The sequence below is a fragment of the Chanodichthys erythropterus genome, chromosome 9 (assembly GCF_024489055.1).
Source record: "Chanodichthys erythropterus isolate Z2021 chromosome 9, ASM2448905v1, whole genome shotgun sequence".
NCBI lineage: Eukaryota > Metazoa > Chordata > Actinopteri > Cypriniformes > Xenocyprididae > Chanodichthys > Chanodichthys erythropterus.
This window is the reverse complement of record NC_090229.1, coordinates 5153970-5178196: the sequence shown is the minus strand read 5'-3', so window position 1 is coordinate 5178196 and position 24227 is coordinate 5153970. Positions and strand designations below refer to the sequence as shown.

The following is a 24227-nucleotide window of genomic DNA, read 5'->3' as shown; positions in this document are numbered from 1 at the left end:
CCAGTAGTAAAAATATATAAAAAAATATTAAAAAAAAAAATGTCTGAATAATTTTTGGTTTGACTATATAGCAGTCATTTAAGTGAAAATGTTGAGAAATATAGGGTATACCTTTAATTTCAATTAGTAGCATCTCTTATTTCAGGCAAAATTACTATAATGTGAATCTGCTCCTTATTGTGATTGACAATTACTTTGAAAACATTGCATCAAGTTAAAGATTTTGGTAAATTACTTGTATTGTCTAGAATGTAGGTCATATGACCAAGTACTTTAAACAATGATTTAATCCTCCACAATGAGCACAGAAAACGCAGACAAGGTACACACACTGTTTGAGTTGATTCCCAATTGGATTTACCTCAAGTTCCCGCAAGATTTCCGATTGGCCGCAGGTCTCCAGATCCTGAAGAGCTTGTGACCAATAGTTCTCCTGAGCGTCTGTATTGTTGTGGTTGTGACAGCGTGCGGGACTGACAGATCTGTGTCAATGCAAAGCAACCTGGGTAATGTAAGGCCAGGTGTACTATTGGAAACGGAGCTCTCTCTCCCTTTCTATAACTGTACTGTACGGCATAACTGAAACAGTCACTGCAAAAGAGCCTTCTCAACTACAAGAAAAGCGGCGGTTAGAGAAAGAGAAACATAAACAAATGTGTCTGAAAAAGCTGTGAACTAGTTCCAGCGATAAAATAATAAAATTATGAAAATGAGCAAAAAAGAAGCAGACAAGGGCAGATGACAGCATGTGGCCGACGGATGATTAGTAAGGCAGACGAGAGACAGAAAACCTGAGAAAAAAATAGAAAAGAGAAGAGTAGGACCATACAGAGACTGTGGAAGCAAACAGGCTAGTGGTTCCTGTGCTAGACAGTGTGCATGTTCGATAAGAGTTTAGACACAGAAACAAGTCAAAAACCTCATGTAGATTCATTTAGGCACAAAGAGGCCTTTTACTTTCATCAAAGGATCATCAAAGTTACATATAAAATCACCAACAAATATAGGTGAATCTCATTCGGTAAAAACGTTTTTTACAATATTAGATGTATAATTTATTTCAATTAAATTGCAATGCCATGTAAGCAGCTTAGTGCTCAAAAAATCTCAAATATCTGGGTCTGTATTACAGTATGTTATTAGTATGTCGCTTGTATATGTACAGATTAGTGCTGTCAAAATTAGTTGCAATTAATTTCAGTTTAACGTGTTAAAAATATTTAATGCAATTAACGCAGCATCCATTTTTTACATCATAATTTGGCTAGCGTTATATTATATGATCAAGTTCTTATTCAAGCAAATGCTTCCAAACCATTTAAGCACTACAAGACAAACGTGAATGGCTGTCTGTGAATGTTGTCATGTGACGCACACAACTCATGTGCACAGAAATTGAAAGAGTTCTCTTTTGCGCTTGAACAAGCAATAACACAGAATTATGCCAAAATGCCCATTTTGTCGAGTATCCTCTTAAGATCAGTCTTAAATGAGTTAAATAACGTCTTAAATGAATTTAAAAAGTTGAGATGCGTGTCAGATCCGCGTCATGTTCGGCAGTGGCAGCTTTTAAAGTGACAGCAGCCTAATAAACCAGTTGCTGTGATGATTTCTGTCATTAAAGGGGGGATATATATAAAGCAGGGGTACTCAACAGGCGGCCCGCGGGCCGCATCCGGCCCGTCAGCATTACATTTGTGGCCCGCATCATGCTACATATAAATGTATTTTTATTATAATTTGCGTTCAAAATTAGCGTGAATATTACTTCGTTTTTTTACACGTACACGTATTTTTAGGCATACAGTGCACATGACGCTGCAATCATCAGCATAGATTGTGTATAGTGTACGCGCGCAGCACAGTTTTTCTAACCGCAAAGAACAATATAAACTGAAGGCACTTTGCACGCGCGCATTGAATAGTTTTTGCACTAATTTAGTTTGTCCACAAGGTGTCAGCACTGAAACGGCCTGTTGTTTCAGTCTGAAAAGAAACGGAGAAGACAGAACAAGAGTAACAACGAACACCTACCGTGTTGAAGAGCGCTCGTTTGAGGGGATTAAAAGATACCAGCAAGTACAAAGAGATTTTATTGTAACTATTTGAGCGAAAAAGACTAGACAAGCATGAATCTCTCTAGTGCGCATGTGTTGAGCACTTGTGCTCGTGAACGCCACCAAAGGCTCGAGACTGTACACGCAAGTAAAAAACAAAGTAACCATGATGAAATGCAGTTGACATTCCTCAAACTTTGCAGTGTGTAAGTTGCCGAGCATCATGAAAAACACACCTTTTATTCTTAATGTCAATGTGTTATAAACAGAAAGCAAGCAGCGCTCCCATTAAAGATCTGTCATCACATCATTGAGCTCACGGAGAATATCTGATTTATCATGTTTACAACGTTGGTTATAGTTAGATAATTCATAAAATTGTGATTGAACATTAAAAAAAAGAAAAAATATTTTTGGATTCTGGCCAAATTAAAAGGTGGGTAATAATAATACAAATAATAAAACATTTATTCTCTGAGTATAAAAATAGGTGCTATAAAAAGTGTTAAAAAGGTGCAATGGAGTATAAAAGACTATAAAAAAGTGCAATGTTTTCGTCTTATGGACAAACTCTCATCAGCCAGTGAACAACAGCCAGACCTTAAAAACTGCACTTTTAGTAAAACTACAAATATTGTCTTAAATAGGCCTAAATAAAAGTCTTACAATCCAAGGTATAATTTGTGGCCCTTCGCGTTTCATTTGGTTAAAATGCGGCCCTCTTGGCCTCTGAACTTGAGTACCCCTGGTATAAAGTGTTGGATTATCATGCTAAACATAGCCAAAGTTTAAAAAAAACTTGTTGGACATGTGGCAGAGTATTTCTGTGCCAAAAATTCCTTGTATGGGCACTTCTCCCATAAGAGCGCACACATATCGACCAGAGCCAGAGCACGCCCATCAACGCACTTCCTTCAGCTTTATGGAAGTCGTCAGCAGCGCTGCACATGACTTGAAAGAGAAAGATTTGTCACTTTGTTTTTAGACCACGAAATCAAAAATGTCACCAAAGGAGGGTGTTTTTGGTTGTGAGGGAAAGATAACCTTGCTTCCCAAAGAACCCAGCATTAAATATTTTAACACTGATGCGCTCTCGATATTTGTTATTAAAATGACCATAGAAACTGATAGTTGCAATCACTTTGTGTTGTTTAAAATGAATGGAGAATATCTGGTGGCTGCTCGAGCCCTCAGGATCGGCGCTTATGGTTTCATAAACAAGGCCCAGTTCTACACTGGATTTACAGATCATTTGAAACTGAAAGATGGAGCGGTCACAGCGATAATGATCCCGGTCATGAGTCGGAACCACAGGTGGTGAGTAAAACTGCTTCAAATGTCTGTTTTGTTGGCAATAGCGTCTAAGTGCATATAATGTATGCAACACGAACATAGTGAATTCATAAATTCATTATTCATCATTCACACGCTATATTCATTACAGTGATTCAAAAGTTATCCAGGGATAATGCAATGGTGTATTGTGTGTGTTTAAATACATTTGTTTAGCTGCAGACGATCGCTATGCAAAAGCTGCGCTTGCTCGTCACTCTTTAGCTCTGCTCACACGGCACGGCTCCAGGCGCTCGGCTGTTTTCGGAAAGACTCTGTACAGCATATCTTTTATAAATATGATAAAACTAAAGGATTTTTGGAGATATGAAGGATGCACTACTACACTATAGGTACTCAAGATTAACATGAGATCGGCAGAAACTGTGTGTGATACCCCCCCTTTAATGTTAATCAAAGAACAATGAAAACAGAGAAAATTGTAGCTTTAATAAGGAATAATCTATATTTCATTTATAATTTATGCAGTGAAGACTGTAAAGTGTTTGATAACTTTATTCAATTTCTGTATATTTTCTACCTGTTAAACAGAATGAATGCCATAGTAATTATGACATTATAATGGGTTTATGAGAAGATAGTTTTAAGTTCACTTAAATTAAAAGTTATTTTTAAAGCCTAATAAAAGTTGAAATTGATAGCTTTTAGTTGTACTGTAATATTGAATGTCTATAATTAATGTTTAAAAAAAATATTTTTATAAAGACATCAGTAGCAGTATTAGTATCAGTGACAAAATATACTGTCTTGTTGTCAAGTTGTTTCTATAGTAATTTAGAGTAACTGTGAAATTACAATATAAAAATATTAAAATCTCCAATGTTTTTAATCGTGATTAATTACAGAACAAATGTGCAATAAATTAATTTAATTGACAGCAGATTACTTTTTACTACTTGCTGTTGTTTGTCACTTTTGGTTAAGTTTTGTAATGTGTATCTAAATATGTGCATTATACACTACCACTCAAAGGTTTAAAGTAATTTTTTTAAAGAAATTAATAAGTTTATTCAGCAGGGATCCATTAAAACAGTAAAGATATTGATATTGTTTTTCCACAAAAATATGAAGCTGTTTTCAACACTGATAATATTCATAAATGTTTCTTGAGCAGCAAATCATCATATTACAATGATTTCTGAAGGATCATGTGACGCTGAAGACTGGAGTAATGATGCTGAAAATTCAGCTTTGATCACAGGAATTAAAATACTAAAATAGTAACCAGTTTACAATATTTATTTCACAATATTACTGTTTTTACTGTATTTTATTGTTTTACTGTTATTACTGTTTTTACTGTACTTTTTACTGTATATAAATACAGTTTTTGTGAGCAGAGCAAATTTTCAAAAACATTTAAAAACATTAGACCCCAGACTTTTGAACGAATGGTAGTGCACATCATTTGTTGTATTATGACAAAAAAATAAATAAAAATTAATGTTTTACAGTGCATCTTTGAAAAATGACCTGGACATGTTCTTGACATTTCATGAGGTTCACCTGTGAGTTTTTTTTTTTTTTTTAAGCGCACATGACAGGCCAAGAGAAAGAGCAACAGCCACATGATTGTGTGTTAGTAACCAAAACTATAAAACAAGCTGAAATGTTCTTATGCACAAATGTTATTGTTTATATATATAAAAAAATAAGCTGTTAAATCAGCTTTAAATCTTCTAGCTCCTGATTAGTTTCTCTAAAATAATAAAGATACTGTAGCAACAGAATCAACAAGCAGTGTCTCTAAACAAACTCTCACCCAGAGTACGTCCAGTCCTCTTCACCCAGCCTTCCATCATACATCGCAGTACGGTGGGCATGTCTTCTGGAGGTCAGCGGGCTCCTGTGATTGGTCTGTCTCCAGTCATTGGGGTGAAGAGTGAAGTCAGACGCTCTATGAATATAGACACCTGAAAATATAGGTTTAGGTTTGATTATGCACAAACATTAATAAGATTTGAGAGCTACGGTAAAGATTTTTCGGAAATAATGACTATAATGAATATCGCGCACAATATATATAGTGCTTTTGAGTGAACTATAGTAATTTGGCTTGCCATTACACCAAATTGTTATAAACTGAATGAAACCTCACAGGTTTCAAAATCCTCAATATCATCACGTAATGAATTAATAACTTAAATTAAATTAATAACAAGTATATTGAACCTTACATACAGTACACTCTATGTTAGCAAATGTCAACTGCTTGATTGTTATATCATCGAAATATGTAAGCTATATTATCGCCCAGTGACATTAAAAGTTGGATATACCTTATAGTACATTCTACTTCATCTGCATACTCACGTATACTCACGTAAATTGAGTGATTGTTTATATCGTCACAAAACCTTGCTATATTATCGCCTTTATTATTATTATCGCTTTATATAAAGTTGGCTATTATTTCTATATACATGTATTATACTCATGTAAAGCAATAAATATTATATATATTAAATCTCTGCCTGATTTGTCGCAAAATGTACACCACCATTCAAAAGTTTAGGGTCTGTAAGATTTGTTAAGGTTTTTGAAAGAAGTCTCTTCTGCTCACCAAGGCTGTGTTTATTTGATCAAAAATAGAGAGGAAAAAAAACCCCAGTAACAATGAAATATTACAATTTATTACAATTGTATTATTACAATTATTGTATTATGCTGCTCTTTTGAACTTTATATTCATCAAAGAATTCTGAAAAAAAAAAAAAAAAATCATTGTTCCCACAAAAATATGAAGCGGCACAACTGTTTTCAACATAGATAATAATCAGAAATGTTTCTTGAGCAGCAAATCAGATTTCTGAAGGATCATGTGACACTGAAGACTGGAGTAATGATGCTGAAAATGATGAAAAAGATGCTGAAGGAATACATTACATTTTAAAATATATTCACATAGAAAACTATGGAAGCTTGTTTCCGCAACTAAATAAAAAATAAAAAAGATATTAATTAGAGATAAGATATAATTTATGATTGCAAATTTTATCTCAAAACTCTGACTTTTTCTCAGAATCGTTTATATATCGCAATTATACATTATATCTCACAATTCTGAGTAAAAAAGTCAGAATTGTTAGATAAAATTTGCACTTTTTTTTTTTTTGTGGCAGAAACAAGCTTCCATAGTTTTCTTTGTGAATATATTTTAAAATGTAATTTATTCCTGTGATCGAAGCTGAATTTTCAGCGTCATTACTCCAGTCTTCAGTGTCACACGATTCTTCAGAAATCTGATTTGCTGCTCAAGAAACATTTCTGATTATTATCAATGTTGAAAACAGTTGTGCTGCTTCATGTTTTTGTTTTTTTTCAGAATTCTTTGATGAATATACAGTTCAAAAGAGCAGCATTTATTTGAAATAGAAATCTTTTGTAACATTATAAATGTATCTACTGACACTTTTGATCAATTAAAAGCATCCTTGATGAATAAAAGTATTAATTTCTTGAAAAAAACAACAACTCAACTTATCGCTCAGCTCTAATCTGCTAAATGCGATTATAAAGGCATTCTTTTCTGTAAAACTGCCAAATAAAAAAGCGCATTACAAATGACTGTCGCCTTAATTTTCCAAGGATCCTTCAATGACAGAAAACTTCTAGGACATATTCCAATCAGGCACATTCCCTCCTGCCCACTTGATTAATGTCCAAATGAGTCGATTAACCCTCGCTGACCTCACACTTCACTTTAGCCAGCCCTTGTTAACATCCAATTACATTATTCGTCATCTAATCCAGGGACTTCTGTACCTTGACTTCCATAGCCGGCGTCCAGGGCCGAGCTATCCCATGAGTCCATGGCTGAATCTAGACTGGGCGGTGTGGTCAGACGGTGAAGCTCAGAGTATTTACCCCGCCTGAGAGAATCCGAGCGATCGTCATCCGTGTCGCTCACGCACGAAGCCGTTCTGGACGGACTGCCCCTCTCCGACTCCAAAAGTGCTGGAAAAGACAAATGTGGGTCACGAGGACAAGTGTTGATGCATTATTCATAGAGATGCTCTTCCCAGTGGATTATATGTCAGAAAAGCACTTCTCCAGCCTTATTTCTGAGACTTACGATCGGATCGTTTCTTGATCTTGAGCGTGACCGTGTCTCCGGCGGTCTGCAGCAGGTGGATGGCCTCGCTCAGAGGTTTCCCCTTTAGACTCATGTTATTGATGGCCAAGACACGGTCACCGATATGAAGAGCGCCAGTCCTTCACACACATACAATCTCATGTTTTAGTCAGATGACACGTGTTATGAAACATACACATCTGAGTGTGTGTATTATTCATGATGAAGCACTAGATGAGGTGGTGAGTGTTTGTGTGCACCTGTGCGCGAGGCCGTTGCGGGTCAGGCTGGAGATCAGGATGGGATTGAAGGGCTCTTCAGTGCCTGAAATGGTGATTCCAAGAGGACCTCCGTGTCTCTTGAGCTCTACTGTGAATATGACCGAACCGGATGACTCCAATTCATCTACAATATACAGAGACACACAGAGGATAAAATGTCATAAATTGATAGGTTAAGAAACAGTGATGTTAAAATGTATAATGCTTGTATTTTATTTTTTTTTAATATTTAATTACGATGTTATTTTAGTATTCCTTATATAACATTATAGCATTTTTAAATATATATATTAGTTATTCAAGTTGAAGTTATAGAAATTATATATTCTATATTATTATAATATAATATAATATAATATAATATAATATAATATAATATAATATAATATAATATAATATAATATAATATAATATAATATAATAAATTCTATATAGTATAATATAGAAATAACTTCATACAGGCACCATTTACATTAAAAAATTGAATTTCAATGAATTAAATTATGAGAAAAAAAATGAGGAAAAAGTCGAGATAAAATGTTTAGAATAAAGTCATTAAATTATGAGAAAAAAGTCATTAAATTACGAGTTTGTTCTCATAATTTAACAACTTTTTTCTCATAATTTAATGACTTTATTGTCATAATTTAATGAGTTTATTCTCAACATTTTATTTAGACTTTTTTCCCGAAATTTAACGATTTTTTTCTCGAAATTTAACAACTTTAATAGTTTAATTTTTTTATTATTTCTTGGCCCTAATCCTCTTCCGTAGTTATGTGCTTTTGCCAATTTTATCATTATTTTGTTTTAAATATTTCTATTTAGCTTTATTTTTATTTTAGTTTTAACAATTTTAGTACTTCAACAAAACCCATGGTTTCCTTAAAAAGTAATATTATATATACTGTATATAATACTGTACTATATTTACATATTTAAACACACACACTCACCCAGGTTATCTTCATCTTTCTGAATTCGCAGTTTGACCATCCCCTCGGCCTGCTGCAGGACCATCATTGCCTCGTCCATCCCACAGTTATCCAGCCGAACATTATCAACGGCCAGCAGACGATCACCTGGCTCCAGGGTTCCTATTCTATTATAAAAGGCCATTTCACATCAATCAGTGGAACAAGAAACATCATACCTATCATTTTGTCTCTTTAAAAGCATGTATATCAAATTGGTTTAAGGTGTTGTGTTGTGTTGTGTTGTAGGTGTACCTGTGTGCAATACTGCCTCTCTGGATCTCAGAGATGATCAGAGGTCTTCCTGGCTTCTTGCTTGCTGTAAATCAGAATTTACAGGAGTTTTGCATTATTGCAACAAAAAAAAAATGCATTTACCACCTTAAATATTGTATATAATATTATATAGAGAGCAAATAAATTAATATTTTTATTTATACGTTTGGACTGTAAAATAGTATAGGTCAACAGCGCCCCCTGTTGGTCATCACTCACCACTGATTGTGATGCCAAGCTCCACTCCACGCCTCTTGGGCAACTTCACCTGAAACGTGCCACTGCTGGGAATGACTGATTCTGTGAGAGAGACACAAGATCACACAGAATTATACATCTAAAATCTGTGTCCGTGTATTCAGATCACACTTGAATCACCGACTTTTGATTGAAATTACATTTTGTACCTGCAACATCAAACTCCACCTCCAGCGTGACCTTATTGGCCAGAGCTGCATCTCGGAGCAGCTGATTGGCTTCCTCCAGTGTTCCGTCCTCAGTGGGAATTCCATTGATAGAAAGAAGTCTGTCTCCGACTTGTAACACTCCACACCTTGAAGGCAAAATCACAGCATGCATTCAAATAAGACAGACATACAGAAACAATACAAAACAGAATATATTATCACTGGTTATAAATGAAGATGCTACAAATTTGCATAAATAAATGTACAATACTATTCAAAATTTTGGGGTCTAAGATTGTTTTATGTTTTTGAAAGAAATCTTGGTAACACTATAATATACGGAAGAGGATTAGGGCCAAGCAATAATAAAAAAATAAAACCATCTCGAGATTAAAGTTGTTAAATTACGAGAAAAAACTCGTTAAATTTCGATAAAAAAAAAGTCTAGATAAAATGTTGAGAATAAACTCGTTAAATTACGAGAAAAAAAGTCGTTAAATTTCGAGAAAAAAGTCGAGATAAAATGTTGAGAATAAACTCGTTAAATTACGAGAAAAAAAGTCGTTAAATTTCGAGAAAAAAGTCGAGATAAAATGTTGAGAATAAAGTCATTAAATTATGAGAAAAAAGTAATTAAATTACGAGAACAAATTCATTAAATTACGAGAAAAAACTCGTTAAATTTCGAGAAAAAAGTCAAGATAAAATGTTGAGAATAAAGTCATTAAATTACGAGAACAAATTCGTTAAATTACGAGAAAAAACTCGTTAAATTTCGAGAAAAGTCGAGATAAAATGTTGAGAATAAAGTCATTAAATTAAATTTATTTTCGTAATTTAACAAATTTGTTCTCAAAATTTAATGACTTTTTTCTCGAAATTTAACAACTTTAATCTCGAGATGGTTTTATTTTTTTATTATTGCTTGGCCCTAATCCTCTTCCGTATATCTCAAACAAAACATCATATTTTATTGCATTTCTCAACTGGTATGTTACATCAGAATTAATAATAATGTTTTTGTCATTCTTCAGATTATGAAATATCTGCTGACAAAGCACTGTTTATCTATGCATTTAAACAGAACTACTGCAATTGCTCACAGAGATAATAATTAATTAATTTCCATAGAGTTGTGTTTACTTGGAGGTTTATTAGTGAATCAATGGTTTTATAGTAAATGTTTATATAATTACAGTGTTTTAAACGAGTGAATCTTGTTAAAAGTTACATGCGGTGGCCGTGGAGCATTTTCTGAGCATCAACCCGCTGAATGAACAGCAAAATGCAGATGACTTCACGAGACTAATGATAAGCATAGATAACAGAGAGAGAATTAAATTCAGCACTTTTATTTCCAACATGTGCTCATTCGTGGCTGTATTATTTAATTCATGTAAAGTTACATCTTTATTGTGACAGGACATGGACATGACTGATCATCTTGTGTGGCTCTTTGAGCTTGACTATTTCTCAAGCTGCATAAACTACTATAGCTACATTTCAGGCATTTATGTAACACCTAATTTCTGTTATGTTAAATAAAGTTCAGTAATTACAGCAAAGCAGGTAAGTATAGGCTACTTTACCTGTGCATGCCGTTGTTTCGTCTCCCCTCAGATGCGCTGTAACTACGATCATGTGCGAAGTTCTCAAAACACCCACAAGATGGTGCAGTTTATCAGTAAATCAGATATTACAAAACCGATATCTGATTAGGGTAAAATGCTAAGATATCGGGGAAAATATTGGTAATTCGATATATTGGTCGATCTCTAGTTGTAACTCATGGTGAGAGATTGCTCAAAACGTACGCGTCAAATGAAGTATACTTTGCAAGGCTGTACGTTCGACTGTGGGCGTATGCATAAAAAAAACAACTAAGTATAAATTCTGCTTTAGTTCATACATTAAACTACTGTTAACAAATGAGACCTTATTGTAAAGTGTTACTGAAATCTCTTTTGTTTACCAAGGCTGCACAGTGACTTTTAAAACATTATTACACTTTAAAATGTTTCCTATTTGAATATATAGTAAAATGTAGTTTATTCCTGTGATCAAAGCTGAATTCTCAGCATCAGTACTCCAGTCTTCATGCTGTAAGGCGCACATGTGTGTGTGTACGTATATGTATGCACATCTATCCACAGGCTCTAAGTGTACAAGACAATGGCGTCAGCATGCATCGCATCAACAGTTTAACAGCGGCGTCCTCTCACCTTTCAGCAGGTGTGTCAGGCTCTATAAAGCGGACACAGGCAGGCGCTGACAGGGGTTCTGTAGCAAACACTCCCCCCTGTAACTGCAGCCCGAATCCAGTAAGAGGATCTCCTCTCAGAACCACCTCACTGGTTTCTATATGCACCACCTGACCACCGGCACCCACTGTACTCGATGCCAGAGACACTGAGAGAGAAGAGAATGAGCAACATTTAAAAAAACGAAAGAATTATTTGACTAGATAGATAAGATAGATAATCTCACAGGAGCTCTTGTGGTCTTTTCTGCGGTGTCTCCTCTTGGTGACAGTGCAGCGAGGGCTGGATGGGTAGGAAGGCAGGGTGCTGCTGGGATAGGTGTTGGGATATGTTGACTGAGTGCCACAGTTGTAACTGTGAAAGCCTGATGTGTTTGCAGAGATGCCTGATGTCACAGCTGGAGGAGAGAGAAGATTTGAGACTGAATGGTGTATGGTTGGTTATATGTGGAATGGAATACTACAGTGCTGCTAGTGTGCCATATGAGTGACACACAAATTATAAATAGCTGTATTTTTAATCAAATAAATAAAATTATAATTACAAAATTATACAATTTTATAAAATTATAAAATAATAAAAAAAAATTATATATATATATATATATATATATATATATATATATATAACATATAAAAGCTATACATAAAGACTTACAAAAACATAAATAAAATAAAAATTAAAACAAACTGATAAATAAAATTACATACATTTATTAAAAAGAATAAGAAAATTTAAATAAATAAATAGAGTACAAGAAAAAAAACTAATGCATAAACACAAATAAATATTCACAAATAATTATGCTATTACTTTAAGTACAGGAAGTTGCACAATACATGATATTTATTTATTTATATATATATATATATATATATATATATATATATATATATATATATATATATATATATATATATATATATATATATATATATATATATATATATATATATATATATATATTTATTAGACTTATAAATGTATAAAAAAAAACTAGACTAATAAATAAATATATAATAGTTTAATTTAATTAAATAAATGTATTTAAAAGAAATAATACACAAATAATTCAGATAATTAAAAGAAATAATAATTTAAGTAAAATAAATAAAACTAATACACACAAATAAATAAATGAATAGTATTCATGGCTATTCATGCTATTAATTTGAGTACATCGCCCAAACAGGAAGTTGCACAATACATTGTGGAATACAGTATTCTACATAGTACGCCGTGTTTTCTATATTGCACATTTTGGCAAATATATAAACAGACTAATAAATAAATAAATAAATGAATAAAATAGTTTAATTAAATTAAATAAAAATTAAACAAATAAACATGCAAATAAATAAATACATAAATCAATAATTTAGATAATTAAAATAAATAAAAATATAAAACAAAGTAATAAAAATAATTTAATTAAAACAAATAAAACAAAACTAATACATAAACATGTAAATAAATAATATTCATGGCTATTCATGCTATTACTTTGAGTACATCACCCAAACAGGAAGTTGCACAATACATTAAGGAACACAGTATTCCACATAATATGCTGTGTTTACTATATTGCACATTACAGTAGGTCATCCAGGTATACATACTGCACAGGTGGGGCACATTGTAACACTAATGTAAAAATAAACTAATTTTTGAGTTTGACAAACACACCACAAGAAAACAGCTATACAGCATAATTCAAAACATAATCAATTTCTGAACATTGATCCTCAGTCTTTATTCACCTCTTTCTCATGGTTTCTCAAAAGTTATCCAAGAATATCAGTTCTAATAGCATGTGGAAACTTTTAAACCATGTGTGTTACAACTAGCCCCTACATTAGCACCTCAGGCAATTCATTAGATTTAAAAATCTGCATCACTGCATCTGGTCTATACATTAATGTACAGGACATTATGGGGACACTCACATCGGTGTGAGGGTGTAGGGGTGGTGTGACTCCAGGCGGAGGGCGTTTTTTGGAAAGGTGGAGGAGCGCTGGTGTAGTTCTCACTGGAGTCCCACTGGCGCTGACTACTCCTCTGGACACGTACTGCAGGGAAAACACACACAAAACGGGCCGTAAATAGGTTATTTCTGCCAAAAACAAGCTTAATGTTACAGCACTGATGTACGCCTGTAGAAAGATCTGATGTGGACCGATCCGCACTGCCTCACTGATCATTGGCATTCAGTCCGAGACGCTGCTCATAGGCACGTGCCTCGTTCGCTCCTTTACACATTTATTCCCTCCATTTCTTTTTCTTACATTTCCGGGCCAGCTCTAGTAAGGCTGACAGCAGTGGAGGAACCATCTCTCTTAGCTCACGTTAGGAAACAAACGCTCTGGAAGACAGATGGAGGACATTGTTTTGGATTCTGACAGAAACAGACCCTTCTGACACTATGCAGCTGTGTCACTAACGATGCTTAATTAGGCATGCAGCGTGTCACACTCGTTAGGAAGTGCCACGCCCGTCTAACAGAGATAAATCTGCACATCAAAGAGGTCCTGTGCCTTTATTCACTTTGTTTTAGGCTATTCTCTTTTCTAACAACTTGTTATTTCAATGATTTTTTGTCTCTGTTACTGTTAAAAAGAGCTTTCAGACATAAGACAGGAACAATAGTCATGCCTTTAAGGGCCTCCAAAAAAAATTAGTCACTGGTAAAACATTTATTTGTGACATGCAGTATATGTTACTAGCAAAAAAGTATTTTGTCAGAATGCATGGCTACTTTTCAATGGCCATCAAAGGAGTGAGTAAGATGCTATTTACAGCTAGATGGTGTAGTTATGATATCTGCCAGCAGGGGGCTAACTGGACTATACTAACCAGACAAACCTTGGTTGAATATTACAGAAGAGGATTAGGGCCAAGCAATAATAAAAAAATAAAACCATCTCGAGAGTAAAGTTGTTAAATTTCGAGAAAAAAGTCGAGATAAAATGTTGAGAATAAAGTCATTGAATTATGAGAAAAAAGTCATTAAATTACGAATTTGTTCTCATAATTTAACAATTTTTTCTCGTAATTTAATCGACTTTTTTTAATTTAACGAGTTTTTTCTCGTAATTTAATGAGTTTATTCTCAACATTTTATTTTGACTTTTTTTCTCGAAATGTAACATTTTTCTCATAATTTAACAAATTTGTTCTCGTAATTTAACGACTTTTTTCTCGTAATTTAACGAGTTTATCCTCAACATTTTATTTTGACATTTTTCTCGAAATTTAACGAGTTTTTTCCTTATAATTTAACAAATTTGTTCTCATAATTTAACAACTTTTTTCTCGTAATTTAATGACTTTATTCTCATAATTTAATGACTTTATTCTCAACATTTTATCTTGACTTTTTTCTCGAAATTTAACGAGTTTATTCTCAACATTTTATCTAGACTTTTCTTGAAATTTAACGACTTTTTTCTCATAATTTAATGAATTTGTTCTCGTAATTTACTGACTTTATTCTCAACATTTTATCTCGACTTTTTTCTTGAAATTTAACAATTTTTTTCTCGTAATTTAATGTAACTCTACACCCTTGCCTCATTTAGTATGCAGGTCAATGAATATGCAAATTAGCCCCGCCTCCACTCGCTCATGCCAGTTCAGAGATCCACTTGGTCAACTTACTGATGTAAACGCTGCACAATGGTATCGCTCTTTACAACATTGGACACAACGTCGCCAAAACCACTTTTTTCACTGCAGTTTTAAGAAGAATGTACTGGCTTATGAATTTATATATGGTTTGTCTTAAAGCAAATTAAAAACCACATAGACATATAAACAACATTTAAACTTGATTTAAACTCACTTTCATTAATTGAAATAAAACTACTGAATATTTATTAATCTAAACTTGAAATTAAATAATGTCACATCTAATAATGACAAAAGCATATAAAATCACAAATATTTAAACTAACATTACAATGAAAACTGAAAATATATAAAAAATGTATTCTAATATTATTAAATACTATAATAGTATATACACTAATAAATGCTAAAATAACACCATTTGTCAAACAAACAGGACACTAACCTTTCATTTCAAGTGTGAATGAACCAGAATAAATGTGTTGACTTCCAAGAGATCAGAAATTATTAAGGTATGTTTATTCAGGTGAATTAAACATGCAAATGAGTCAGGTCATGTGACATTACAATAAAAATATAGCAGACTGCAGTTTGAATGGTTAAACTTTTATATATTGTGACACATACACTACTGCTGATTTTTTTTTTTTTTTTAAGAAATTAACTTTACTCAGCATGGGCACATTAAATTGATCAAAATTGACAGTAAAGACATTATAATGTTGCAAAGGATTTTCTCTTTCATATAAACACTGCTCTTTTAATGATTCAATTCATCAAAGAATCCTGAAAAAATGTATCACAGTTTCCACAAAAAAATATTAAAAAACTGTTTTTAACATTGATAATAATCAGAAATGTTTCTTGAGCAGCAAATCAATTCTGAAGGATCATGTGACACTGAAGACTGGAGTAATGATTTTGGAAATTCAGCTTTGATCACAGGAATAAATAACACTTTACAGTGTAAAACAATTTTTTTAAATTGCAATAATATTTCACAATATTACTGTTTTTACTGTATTTTTGACCAAATAAATGCAGCCTTGCTGAGCAGAAGAGACTTCCTTTAAAAAAAACATTAAAAAATCTGACTGAGCCCAAACTTCTGAACTGTAGTGTACTTTATAACATACTAGTAGGCAGTATTCAGTATATACTGTACTATACAGTGTATAATGCTAGTATTCCATTCAGTACATTCCTCCGTATTCAATTCTGCAATGTGGAAAATGACTCCACATATGAGATTATTCTCTGACACATGAGCTGCCCAGTGAGCTCAAGCTTCAGCAGAAGAGGAAGCAGGTGTACAAATCACTTTATAGCTGAGGTGTGCCCGTTCATATCGCATTTCTACAAAATCCAATGATGCAGTCAGAATGCAGTTTTCTAGTAACACAGCAAAGCCAGAGTGAAGGCTCTGAGCTTGTGTGTGTGTGTGTGTGTGTGTGTGTGTGTGTGTGTGTGTGTGTGTGTGTGTGTCTGTAGGGTAGGGGAAGTCTTGCCTTCAGTGTTCTGCATATTAATAATGACTCAGGATACTTGCAAGAAAGTGGCCCAAAGCTGGATGCCAACAACCACTACAAACCAACACTGGCACACATAAAGGTCAAAGAGACACAGAAAAAGAGAAGGAGAAATGAAGATGAGACGAACTTGTAAAGCAGCAGCTGTGAACTGAATTCATGCCATAAATATGGAGAATAAACACAAATAGGATCTGAATTAAAAATAGAGCTTTGATAATGCTCTTATTGCACTAATGCTGGCGGACAGGAAATCAGCCTTGACGTCCATCTTGTTGAAAAGAAATGCATGTGCGTACTGCTAACAGCGCAGTACACCATTATTGCAGTCTGGTAAAAAAATTTCAATCATCTCAGTATGTTGAGTTTTTTTATTTCAGCAAGTGGTGTCCAGATGAAATAAATAAATAAATAAATAATGTGAAACGTTTCAAACTGTGGTATGCCATGTTTTTTTTCCACAGTTTTTAATTTAGTAAATGGTGTCGAAATATAATTATAAAATAAAATATTATATGAAATGGTACTGCAAAAATATGCATTTCAAACTGTAGTATGCTACAGTTTTGATTTAACATATATATATATATATATAAAACATTATATAAATAAATTAATAGTATTTAAAATAGCCTGGCAAAAATTGGACTTTGTTTTTTTTTATTCCGCAAAGGTGTCCAAATATAATAAAAAAAAAAATTAAACTAAATAAACAACTGAAATAAATAAATAAACAAATAAATGAATAAATATTATGTTAAAGGTACTGCAAAAATAAATATTTCAAACTGTATGCTACATTTTTTGTCAGTATTTAATTTAGCAAGTGGTGTACATATATAAAATAATAAATAAATAAATAAATAAATACTATGTAAAAAGGTACTGCAAAAAATAAAAAATTCAAACTGTAATATTCTACATTTTTAATTTAGCAAGTGGTGTCCAAATATAATAATAATAATAATAATAATAAAAAAATTAACTAAATAAACAAATAAATAAATAAACAAATAAATGAATAAATATTACGTTAAATGTACTGCAAAAAATACAAATTTCAAACTGTAATATTCTACATTTTTAATTTAGCAAGTGGTGTCCAAATATAATAAAAAAAATAAATTAACTAAATAAATAAATGAATAAATATTACGTTAAAAGGTACTGCAAAAAATAAAAATTTCAAACTGTAATATTCTACATTTTTAATTTAGTAAGTGGTGTCCAAATATAATAATAATAAAAATAATAATAAATATTATGTGAAATGGTACTGCACAAATATAAATTTCTAACTGTAGCAGAGCCGTTTCTAGACATAGGCAAACTAGGCGGTCGCCTAGGGCGCAAACAGCTGGGGGGGCGCCAGTTAGAGCCCCTGCCCCACCAAGAGATTTATATAATATATATAAACACTAATAAAATAAAACTGAATAAAAATGATTATTACTAAAATTATTATTTCGTACTTTTGCCATTTCAAGGCATTATGATTACTTGCGTATTATCTGAGTGACAAGTCTCCTGGTGATAGTGGCCACTGCTGTTACGAAGAGAGTAGAGAAACGAGATGTAGAAGGCGGCAGGGAACGTCGTCATCCGTGCTTACCTGGATTAAGTGTTTTAGTTTCATCATCATGAATAGGTCAAAACCATCAGGGGCTCAGTATCATAATAATAAAAATGAGGATGAGAAAAAGAAAGTGAAATATACAGGTATGTTACTAATTGGTTAATTGTGCTGTCCATCATCATGAGCAAAACATGATACTGCATATTAGCACACGGATAAGTCACGCAGCAGAATCCCAGTAAACACAGAACGTTCCCCTAACGTTTCAATATGGTTCCCGTTTGGTTATTTTTTGGAGGAACCAAATAAGAACGTTCTGGGAACATCCTCTATTGGTTCCTTTTTTGTAACCTAAAGGGAACGTTCTATTTACGTAAAGAAAACTTTCCTGGCAAACGAACAGGGAACGTTACAATCTTTGTTCTGGGAACGTTTTGGGGACCATAAACAACGTTCCTGGAACATTCTGGGAACCAAAAATTGTTAGCTAGGATATTATAGCATATAATATCAAATAAATGCATTTCTTTATGCTGTAATAGTGCAGTTGAAGCCACAGACAGACAGGCATTGTGATTTGGGCGTGTAGATTTTGAGAATTTGTTTGTTTATGCTAGAGAGTTTTATATTAATTGTACATGATAGGTGCACTCAACAAATTTTTAGAGAATCACAATTAAGGCAGGTGCTACTGTAGGAAGAGAATCATCAGAGGAAAGCCCCAGTCTTAACTGTAAGTGTTTACTTCTTTAGCTATAAAGAATAGTTTCAAAAGTGTTTAAAATGGTATGTGGCAATGCCATGTCTGATTGTATTAGCATAAACAGGGATGTTTCCAGGCAGATGTCCTATGATGAAATTATTGACACTTTTGCAGCAATTAAGTCTAGGCGTGTCCACTTTTAAAGCTATTGAAAATAGTAAACATATGCTCAAATATGCCATGGTCAATTTGTTTTAAGTCCTTGTAGTTGTTTACCAGTTCCATTTACTTCCTTTGAAAATGGATGTGCATAGTTGTTTTATTGAAAAGTGAGAACTGCGTATTACTGAATAATAATACTTATTACTGAGTAATAATAGCTGATAACGTAACATATTGCGGGGTGTGTGTGTGTGTGTGGGTGGGGGGGTGTCAATAGGGATCTCGCCTAGGGTGCCAAAAAAGCTAGAAACGGCCCTGAACTGTAGTATGCTGAATTTTTGTCACATGATCTCACTATGTTGAGTTCTTAATTCAGCAAGTGGTGTCAAGATAAAATAAATAAATAATTTTGCATTTAGGCATAAAATCATCTAAACTCTTGGTAGTCTGCTGAGTCATAAACTACAAAGTAAAAAATACATTTCATATTTCCAGTCAGTTTTCACACTGGACATGAGTCAATTCAGGTGCAGTATTCTGTGTAATAAGCTCTTGTTCATTGCAAAATGTAGTAGTAAGTCAGCTGGATATTCCATGTCAACAAAAACATTTGCACTCTACGTATCTGGATAGTATGTACAGTCTGCACAGAATTAGTATGAGCAGTATGCTTTTGTAAACAGAGCCAAGGTAAAATTTCTTGAGAATAAATTCTACAAGCGTGTGAATATCAGTCACTACGAGCCTTTGAGTGTGTGTTTATGAGCAATGTGTGTGTGTCTGCAGACCTGCGTCATGTGTGCTGTGTTGAGAGGGCAGGATCTCTAGTTTGGTGAGCTCTGAGGAGCTGGACAGGAGCTGCTGAGCCTCCATCAAAGAGCAGTGCTCTGTGCTCATGCCATCTATAGCCAGGAGAATATCTCCCACATGCAAAGCACCACATCTGAGAAGAAGAGAGAAAGACAGCAAGAGAGAGACAGATAGTGGTAACAAGGTGAGAAAGTCATTTACAGTATGTGGAGCAAAGCAAGAAACAGTGAAAACGGGTGAGTCACAACAGACGGGAAGGTGTGAGGTGAAAAAGAGGATTGCTAAATATGTTTATTTTAAGAAGAATGCTTTCTGTTTCATGCTAATTAAATTAAGTTTTGAATTATGTAAAAAAAAAAAGTCAGTTTATATCTTGCAATTCTGAGATAAAAAGTCCCTTTTTTTATTCAGTGGCAGAAACGAGCTTGCAGTGGCGGCCCATGCTTTTGTGCATGTGATTCTTTTCATGTATCGATGTGTCTGAATTTGTGTGTGCTCACCTGTCCGCAACACTAGCAGGCTTGATTTTCTGGATTGTAATGACCTGTTTGTTCCTGTAGAGGGAGGTAGTGAGACTGAGTCCCAGTACTGATCCTGCGGAACGTGCAATGTCCACCTGCAGCGGCCCGGAGGACTTCTGGACCGAGTCTGATACGAGGCCAAACCAGAACCAGAGAGAGACAGAAATAGGAGGTATTTCACTGGTAGTTCAGAAATTAAAGAGAGAAGGAAACCACTGACCATATGTGATGTTTTCTATTTTAATATTTTTTCACATGATCCTTCAGAAATTATTCTAATATGCTGATTTGGTGCTTAAGAAACATTTCTTATTATTATCAATGTTGAGCTGCCTAATATTTTTGTGGAAACAGTGAGACTCTTTTTGCCAAATAGAAAGATGAAATGAACAGATGTTATTTTAAATATATTTTTTGTAACATTATTCATGTCTTTACTGTCACTTTTGATCAATTTAATTTAATGCATCCATGTTGAATAAAAGTATTAAATCTGTAGTACACTTCTGAACAGTAGTATAGGAAAGAAAACCACTTTAAACCATTTGATGGGGTCTCGGTTATATATCATTTATATCATTTAAGGGTATGTTTAAACGACAATGATGCACTAAAAACGGAAAAGTTTTTCCTTTGCGTTTTTTGCAAAGAGACAACAACATGGTCAAAACAATCACCATTCATACGGATTCATGAAAACGATTAAAAACGCTTTATTATTCATGCCAGGCCAGTAGTTGGCGATGTCACTTTGTAAAGAAACACTACACGCCTATAGACTGAACATGTAATACACGTGCATGTCATCATCGTTTTTACAAGTTCGCGTTTTTGAAAAGTTTTTAGGCCCCCAGAATGCCATTGTAGTGCAAAAAAAACAGCCAAAACTAGTGTTGCAAAGTTTCCGTAACTTTCTGGAATTTTTGGAAACTTTCCAGGATTTTTTGTCAATTTTCGTACTTTTGGAAAATTTCTGGAAATTTATAAGAAATTTTCAGCCCCTTTGCAACCTGAGCCAAAACACATAAAATTTTTTCCATTTTTAGATGAAAACGGTGTCGTTTAAGTGCCCCCTAAGTATCAACTTTGTCTCAAATGTTCCTTTTAAAATTCCTATTGAGAAATAAAAAATAAGCTTTAAAGGGTTAGTTCACCCAAAAGTGAAAATTCTGCCATTAATTACACACCCTCATGTCGTTCCACACCCGTAAGACCTTCATTCCTCTTCAGAACACAAATTAAGATATTTTTGATAAAATCCGATGGCTCATAACCAGCAATAACACTCACTTTCCCCAATGCCCAGAAAGCTACTAAAAACATATTTAAAACAGTTCATGTGACTACAGTGGTTCAACCTTAATGCTATAAAGTGATTAGAATACTTTTTGTGCGCCAAAAATAACAAAATAACGACTTTATTCAACAATATCTAGTGATGGGCGATTTCAAAACACTGCTTCATGAAGCTTTACGAATCTTTCGTTTTGATTCAGTGGTTCGGAGTGCCCCCCAGTGGTGAACAATTGCAATTCCAAAACACTTATGACGCAATGAAGTCTTGTTTACTGATTTTGGCGCTCTGAACCACTGATTCGAAACAAAAGATTGGTAAAGCTTCCAAGCTTCATGAAGCAGTGTTTTGAAATCGCCCATCACTAGAAATTGTTGAATAAAGTAATTATTTTGGGTTTTTTTTCACACAAAAAGTATTGTCGTTGCTTTATAATATTAAGGTTAAACCACTGTAGTCAAATATTTAAATATGTTTTTAGTAGCTTTCTGTGCATTGGAAAAAGGGAGTGTTATTGCTGGCTATGCAGGCCTCACTGAGCAATTGGATTTTATCAAAAATATCTTCATTTGTGTCATGAAGATGAACGAAGGTCTTACGGGTGTGGAACGACATGAGGATGAGTAATTAATGGCAGAATTTCAATTTTTAGGTGAACTAACCCTTTAAAGGAGATCTATTATGCCCCTTTTCACAATATGTAATATAACTCTCTTGTGTCCCCAGAATGTGTCTATGAAGTTTCAGCTCAAAATATCCCACAGATGATTTTATTATACAATGCCATTTTTGAGTGGAAAAAAAAACATGCTGTTTTCATGCATGCATCTTTAAATGCAAATGAGCTGCTGACAGTAAGCTGGATGTCAGACGGTGTGTCCTGTGAGTATTAAACTACAGGTGCTGGTCATATAATTACAATATCGTGAAAAAGTTAAATTTTTTATTGTAAATTATTTAAAAAAATGAAACTTTCATTTATACTAGATTCCCTACATGTAAAGTAAAACATTTCAAAAGTTTTTTTTTTTTTTTTTTTTTTAATTTGTTGATTAGAGCGTACAGCTCATGAAAGTCCAAAATCCAGTATCTCAAAATATTAGTATATTTACATTTGAGTTTCATTAAATGACCATCCCTACAGTATAAATTCCGGGTATCTCTTGTTCTTTGAAACCACACTAATGGGGAAGACTTGGCAATGGTCCAGGAGACAATCATTGACACCCTCCACAAAGAGAGTAAGTCACAGAAGGTCATTATTGAATGTGGTGGCTGTTTACAGAGTGATGTATCAAAGCATATTAAATGCAAAGTTGACTAGAAGGAAGAAATTGGGTAGGCAAAGGTGCACAAGCAACAGGGATGACCACAAGCTTGAGAATACTGTCAAGTAAAGCCGATTCAAACACTTGGGAGAGCTTCACAATGATTCAAATAAAGCCGGAGTCAGAGCATCAAGAGCCACCACACTCAGACATCTTCAGGAAAAGGACTACCAAGCCACTTCTGAAACAGAAACAACATCAGAAGCATCTTACCTGGGCTAAGGAGAAAAAGAACTGGACAGTGAACAGTGGTCGAAAGTCCTCTTTTCAGATAAAAGTAAATTTTGCATTTCATGTTGAAATCATGGTCCCAGAGTCTGAAGGAAGACTGGAGTGGCACAGAATCCAAGCTGCTTGAAGTATAGTGTGAAGTTTCTTAAGTCAGTAATGATTTGGGGGGGCCGTGATATCTGCTGGTGTTGGTCCATTGTGTTTTATCAAGTGCAAAGTCAATGCGGCCATCTTCCAGGAGATTTTGGAGCACTTTATGCTTCCATCTGCTGACAAGCTTTATGGAGATGCTGATTTCCTTGCTCCTAGCACAGCTAAAGTCCTTTTCCAGCAGGACTTTAGCACCTGCCCACAGCGCAAAAACCACTTCCAAGTGGTTTGCTGATCATGATATGGTGTTTTATTGGCCAGCCAACATGCCTGACCCCTGAATCTATGGGATATTTTCAAGAGAAAGATGAGAAACAGTCGATCGAACAATATACAGATGATCTGAAGGCTCAATAGTGCCTCAGCAGTGCCACAGGCTGATCACTTCCATGCCACACTTCACTGATGCTGTAATTTGTGCTAGGAGCAAGTCATTTGCTGTAATATGTGCTGCCGACCAAGTATTGTGTGCACAAATTAACATACTTTAAAGAACTTTTCTGTTTTGAAAATCCATTTTTTGAATGATCTTAGGAAATATTCTAATATTTTGAGATACTGGATTTTGGACTTTCATGAGCTGTACGCTCTAATCATCAAAATTTAAAAAAG

The 24227-nt window shown here is 34.0% G+C and overlaps 1 protein-coding gene across 2 annotated transcripts in view; it reads right to left on the bottom strand.

Annotated features, from left to right (window-relative positions):
• grip2a (glutamate receptor interacting protein 2a) overlaps window positions 1–24227 on the bottom strand; it is a 56284-nt gene that overhangs the window by 5353 nt on the left and 26704 nt on the right. The window contains exons 8-21 of one of the 2 annotated variants that reach the window (XM_067393472.1): window positions 20592–20739; window positions 20070–20224; window positions 13631–13753; window positions 11911–12081; window positions 11646–11832; window positions 9424–9569; window positions 9236–9316; window positions 8996–9059; window positions 8723–8868; window positions 7746–7890; window positions 7486–7625; window positions 7176–7367; window positions 5173–5323; window positions 362–482 (exon numbers count right to left, since the gene is read on the bottom strand). In XM_067393472.1, coding sequence (XP_067249573.1) covers window positions 362–482; window positions 5173–5323; window positions 7176–7367; window positions 7486–7625; window positions 7746–7890; window positions 8723–8868; window positions 8996–9059; window positions 9236–9316; window positions 9424–9569; window positions 11646–11832; window positions 11911–12081; window positions 13631–13753; window positions 20070–20224; window positions 20592–20739 — 1970 coding nt within the window. Of the gene's footprint in view, window positions 1–361; window positions 483–571; window positions 792–5172; window positions 5324–7175; window positions 7368–7485; window positions 7626–7745; window positions 7891–8722; window positions 8869–8995; window positions 9060–9235; window positions 9317–9423; window positions 9570–11645; window positions 11833–11910; window positions 12082–13630; window positions 13754–20069; window positions 20225–20591; window positions 20740–24227 lie in introns of those variants that run through there. The other variant, XM_067393473.1, reaches the window with a different exon arrangement.